We start from the raw sequence: 6,000 nt of genomic DNA, 5'->3' as shown, positions 1-6,000 counted from the left end.
CTTTGGTAGAAGACGACGGCTCCGCTGCATGCTGCACATGACGTCACACACGCCAAGGCAAAATGGCGGTCGCCGGCGTGGGCGGGGTTTATATCCGGCGACTTCTAGGGTTTATTTTGCACTGAAATACTCTTGTACAGTGCATTTTTCATGCATATATAGGCACAATAGACCATCTACTTCTATTTTTCGGTGAAAACTGCAAATTGTTGGGTGACCGTGTCATGCCCCCTTTAACGAATCCGTACTGTTATTGCGGCTGTCCTATACTGCACTCTTGCTCAACGTGCGGTGGCTGTAACCGCACAGGTGCCGAAAACATGTGGTTGTACAGCTGGTAGTTTGGCACTGCGGCAGACCAGGGTTTCTGATTTGTTTTAATTAGGTAAAGAGCGGAAGTAAGCCTTGAGTTCAGTTCAATCCTTTCCGCACTTTAAGGTTTTTCCGTTCTCAAAGTTTCCCAAGTTAACCTAGAAGGATCCTCAAAACAGGGAGTGTGGCTTTCGCATTGTCGACCTTGTTACGAAACGCTGATCTAGTGTCACGATTATTTTCTTCAGCGCCTCTCAATCTATGTGATGTATTACGCACGCGCTGACTGATGAAAATGGCAAAATCAAAATTACACAGGCATTGTTCACTGCCCTGTCCCATTGTTCGAGACTGAATAGGAAAAACGTACACCAACCTCGAGCACTCAGCATACTACAGCGCAGGTTCCTATTCACATCAAGAACACAGTTATATAACGAGTGATACGCTGTTATACGATGCACATGCAGGCATCACTAGTGATACTGATTGTTTTTTGCATCCAATCCACGAGTTCAATGAACTGTTTTCCGAAACGTCGTCCGGTTATCTTCTCTATCAAGGATGTAAGTAATATTGTTGTTCCTATTACAAAGTCATTGTTAGGTTGGATAACATAACCATCTCTACACCTGAAGATATTCGTTTTCACGAATGTATTTCATGTGAATCAAGGAGCACTGTTTTCTCGTTTTAAGAGTCCCAAAAGTTCAGAACATATTCTTGTATGAATATGGGCTTCCAGCTGGAGTGACTGTTATTGCAAAAGAAAAATATGCACCTTTTACTCAAAAAAAGTTTCATAGGGGAATATTCTAGTGGCTCCACTGATAAAAGCGGGAATACGCGTGGTCATACTGCACTAAGGATTTTCTAACCTAAATAATTCAATAATTATCTCCAATATGTTCCACCTCTACGTTATACCTGAGTGAAAATTCCACTTTAAATGACTATGGCATGGCACTGACTCACATTTTTACTGCAAGTAAGCAAGCATAATCTTCGATACATTCGGTTATTATTGCACGAGCGATGATAAAAAAAGAAGAGGTGTAGATCAAACTGACTTGCGGCTGCCACGCATACTGTTTATGCAGCAGCATTGTGGACATACAGTTTACAGAATAGCGAATGATGAGTGATTCTGAGAAAACTTCTATAAGTGCCATTCCAAAGTGTTGGTGGGACTGGCAGCCTTGCGAGCTGGTTTTTATTTTGCGATCGTATTGGTGCACAGTAAAATTGCTAAAACGTGAAGAATAGAGCAGTCATATAGGACGCCATCGCAATTTACAGTGCGCTGAAATAGCCTTTCGCTAGTATCCTTATTTATTTTTTTGGGAAAGCTGCAGTGATTAGTTATTTTTAAGATGCCCATGTCAGGAATTTTTTAATGTTAATAGAGCCAAGTGAACGAAATTAATGTGTTGTGTAAATAGGCTATGTAGAGATGTTGATAAGGCTTTTTATCAAATTGAGTTTATTTATTTGGTCTTTCTTGATGCAAGAGAAGTCTAATGTTTCGTGCAGGCCCAGTGCTTCCGATCATTGTGATAAATTAGTACAAAATGCGTTATTGTATTGCACAGCGAAAAATTAGCAAGTAAGTTAAAATATACAAAAAAGTCACAGTTTCGCCTCAAGGGCGAAGCAATGAATGCAATAGCGAGAAATTGGAATGTCACAGGAAAAGCGGGAAGCAGCTAGAAATTTGCTGCGGGCTGCTCAAGCACAAATGACGCAGGAAAAGAAAACACGCATGGCGAGTGCGCACTAACAACTGTCACAGCTCGACACTTGCAGCGCGCTGCTCAAACAGAAATAAGGAGGCACGAAAAGAACGCACAGGTATACACAGTACGAGCGCGAGCTGTCACAGTTACTTCAACTAACCCCCGCTTTGGCTCTTCTAGCTATCAGCTCACTCCTTTCGTAAACGCGGCTGCTGTAGCAACCAATGTGACCTTCGTGTGGTCTATAGCTTCAGCGCAAACTTTGCGGTGAAAGCACAAGACACGCAAAACTCTCGCTCAAGGGATAATCGCGTGAGCACGGTCGACCGCGCCCTGTATGTCAAAGTACAAGTCGAAGGCGCACATCACAAGTCCGGCGAAACTCTAGACAGTTTTAGAGTTGGGGACCCAAGAAATTTGCGAGCCGCCAGGACGCATGCGCAGAACGCAATCCACTCGAGGGGCTCTTGCGATCGCGTTGTCCCAAGACCATTCAGCGCCTTCCTTTGGGCGGCAAACAAAACGGCAGAGCGCACGACCTCAAGAGAAGAAATAAAGACGGCGCTTGGCAGTGGCACATGATGCCACGGCTCGCGTTCCCTGCGGGCGTCGATTCTGGTCACTAAAATAAATATTCATTAGGCTGTAGTTCGTACATATTCCTGAGGCTAAAATTACAGCGCAAAGGCACTTTGTCCTTCTTACTTCTTTACTTCTTTGTCTCTACATCCATCTGAATGTACTTTCGTGTCACCATGTATCTAATACATATCATCCTTGCTACACGTTTTGGTTTAGAGCTATTATGTGCGCATGTGCGATAAGTGTGCCTTGTGATAATAAAGGCTTTGGTAATGATATAATAAAGCAGTTATTAGACAGCGCTTGTGTGCTACGTTTCTTTGCTTCGTGGGTGTCTTGTTCGTTTGCGCTGCAATTTTAGCCTCATGATTCTGGTCGTGGTGTAACATATATACTGTGATTCTGGTTCAGCCGTCTCGTTTCTTCCCTCCTGTGGCATAAGTCCAGAAGAGCCAAAGCGCTCCCACGAGCCACAGGACGCTCTTCTTTTTCGCTGCCCGACTTGCCACCAGTGGCGTAGCACTACAACCCCAAAATGAAAAACTAGCGTGGGCCGCCAGCGATACGACGCAAACGCAGCGCGGGCGACGATGCAGCATGGCCTGCGTCTCGTATAATTTTGCCACGTGTGGCGTACCGTGCGTTTCACCCAACGCCGCGTGCGTTTGTATTCTGCCGTTAGTATTCTGGAGGATGAATGAGGCATGGCATAATTGTGTAATGTAGCGAGCTGCGGAGCGAGGGGTCGCAGGTTCGAAACCCTGGTCGAGCGCTTCGTAATTTTTCTTCTGAATTATTTTTATTTGTGGCTTTATTTATATATATATATATATATATATATATATATATATATATATTTGGGACAGGACGGCGAAGGAAAAAATCAGCCGAGAGTGCCCATATAATTGTTATCGCAATAACATAGCCGACTAACGAAAACAGCGGTCACTGACCAAGCCAAGCTTGGTGATGACCACACTGTGGCAGTTACCGCAACTGTGCAAGCAGCTACCTGACCAGATGAGCTTTCGTCGAACTCCTTCACTATAATCGACCAAATCGCAACTTCAAGTTATGTTGCTGGAATATTAGCGATTGGCTTACAAAAGTAAACCATAAACACCCAAATATAACTGCTTATCTAACAGTACCTTCTAGATATCTTTTCGTATAGGACAAAAATGTAAGTAGGCCTTATGTACTACGCCCTAGCAATTTTTAACAGTAGGGCGCGAGCGCTGAGCCTGGAATAGAGTAGAGTCTAATTCCATCGAAACCTTATGATATATGCCGACGATGCGCCAGCGCACAAAGAACACTGAACTGCGAGGGCAGTCCGTATATGCCCAAAACGTGCGACACCTGTTGGCGTGCCTGGGCCTGCTTGACGCTCACGCTTTTAAGGTGGATGTGCATTCTATTCATTAAAAAACAAATACAATGGGACTGATAGCGCAGCAGAAAGCACAGGTATCGAATGCGCCTAGCAGAACAGCAGAACCAAGGACACGTGCACTTATCTGCACACAGCGCATGCGCACCCTCTATGCGATTTCTACGATGTACTTAAAGATTGTTTACTTCAAGGCTGTTTACTTAAAATTGCTTAAAGATAGGTTGAAGTGAACAAGGTAGCAGTCGGCGCTCGCAGTTCAGTGTGCTTTGTTCGCTTGCGCTTCGTCGGCGGTTCCCGCTACCTTTCGCGAATATTAGACGCTGCCATATCCCGCGATCAGCGCTCGTGCGATAATGTTAAAAAATTTCATGGGTGTGCATTTTTGAGAGCCCCTGATAACTGCTCCGATATATAGTAGTTATGAATGAAATAAGCTTTTAAGAAACTATTATAACAAATGGGAATTTTTATCTTCCCGTCCAAATATGCTCAATGCGGAAAATTTTGGAATATTTTGTAACACTTGTAACACCACTCCAGTCATGATACGAAGGCGATAACTTCCACAATATATGTTACTTTCCTACTGAGAGAGCACCAACTCAACCTCATGGAGAATCAAGTGCCGAATTTTAAATTATTAACTCTAGGTTGTACCAAAATTTGTCAGGCAGGGGACAATCTTACCAAATATTGATCTATAAATGTACTCCCCTCAGCTTTTGCACAAATAGAAAAAGTGCCTTCCCCATTCTTACGTCTATATTAGATATAACCTTGGAATTCTGAAACAAGTACGTCTCAACCAATAACAAAGAAGCGAGGTGAGCGAATTGTCTTTGGAAAACTGTCACTGGCGCTGACGCTAAAAAACGCTGGTATAATCCATCATGACCAACGGGGCATTTCAAGGTACTTTCAAAACTAGTATTGCGACTCCAATTTGAGTGGAATAAAGAGCTTGTTTCAACGTTTCCTCTGTTTCCGCAGCGAACGAGCACTGCAATTTGCGGGTTCCGTTAGCAGCAAAAATGCTCAATATGCTAAAATTAAGCCTGTATTGTGTCCTTTTGGAAAATGAGTACACATAGTTTTGCCCGACTGATACACAAGACGCATGATCGGTAACAAGAATTTACAGTGAGCCCACTTGGTAGGAATAATATCAACACTTTAACTTCAAGCACAGGATGAGTTTTTTAAACGGCCAATTACTCACTGTAACTCCGGTTCGCTGGAGTTATAGACCAAGGCATGCACAAGGTAAGTAAGAAAGTTGATTTCATTGCAGGAAAGATGTCTTCCTTCAAACATGTCATTTAGTACAGCGACCGCATACTGTCTTGGGAACGGAATAGGTTTGTTACTGGAACGAAAATGATTCTAAAAACGTTCAAGACGCGTCTGATACCTCCAAAACTGAAAGTTAATTTTAGGGCACGCGCAATTTTTTCTGACCATTCTACGCTCGCACTTCCGCATTGCTGCACAGTCGTTTATCTAATGGCCAGTACCTCGTCACTTACACTCGCCCCTTCTTCTCTTGCGAAATGTCATAAGTGCCGCTCTAAAACTTTCTTCACAAAAGTACACGCTCAGCTTGCTCAAATGCGAGGCAAACATTTCATTACAGCGTTTATCGGTTGATTTTTCTCACTGCTTTTCAATGAACGGTAATGCAGTACAGCCGTCCTTCTGCACCAAAGGCGAAGTGAATCCAAACAAAAGCTCTTCACAGTGGTAGAGAACGCAAATACAAGCACCTTGTCACCAGTCTTGAACGAATTAAAGAAAGGGTGGTGGGATGCGATAAGTTGAACTTCATGACTCCATACAGCCATAGGTAAGATCTAAGGCGTGTCTTCTGAAGTGATTTGGGAAGCTTATGTCTTCCCAAATTATTAAGGGTAGCAGAGCGTCAATGCAGGTGAAAGTTTCGGTGGGAGCATAGTTGTTCTCATCTACAGAAGCTGT

At 43.5% G+C, this 6,000-nt stretch overlaps 1 protein-coding gene across 2 annotated transcripts in view; it reads left to right on the top strand.

The window, feature by feature from the left end:
* The first annotated feature begins 702 nt into the window (after nucleotides 1–702).
* LOC119372163 (uncharacterized) overlaps nucleotides 703–6,000 on the top strand; it is a 28,144-nt gene continuing 22,846 nt past the window's right edge. The window contains exon 1 of one of the 2 annotated variants that reach the window (XM_037642624.1): nucleotides 703–878. In XM_037642624.1, coding sequence (XP_037498552.1) covers nucleotides 771–878 — 108 coding nt within the window. In that variant the 5' untranslated portion in view covers nucleotides 703–770. Of the gene's footprint in view, nucleotides 879–5,008; nucleotides 5,290–6,000 lie in introns of those variants that run through there. The other variant, XM_049419821.1, reaches the window with a different exon arrangement.

Source organism: Rhipicephalus sanguineus, chromosome 10 (assembly GCF_013339695.2).
Source record: "Rhipicephalus sanguineus isolate Rsan-2018 chromosome 10, BIME_Rsan_1.4, whole genome shotgun sequence".
In the NCBI taxonomy this organism is placed as follows: Eukaryota; Metazoa; Arthropoda; class Arachnida; order Ixodida; family Ixodidae; genus Rhipicephalus; species Rhipicephalus sanguineus.
The sequence above is the reverse complement of the archived record's forward strand: the minus strand, read 5'-3'. Positions and strand labels throughout refer to the sequence as shown.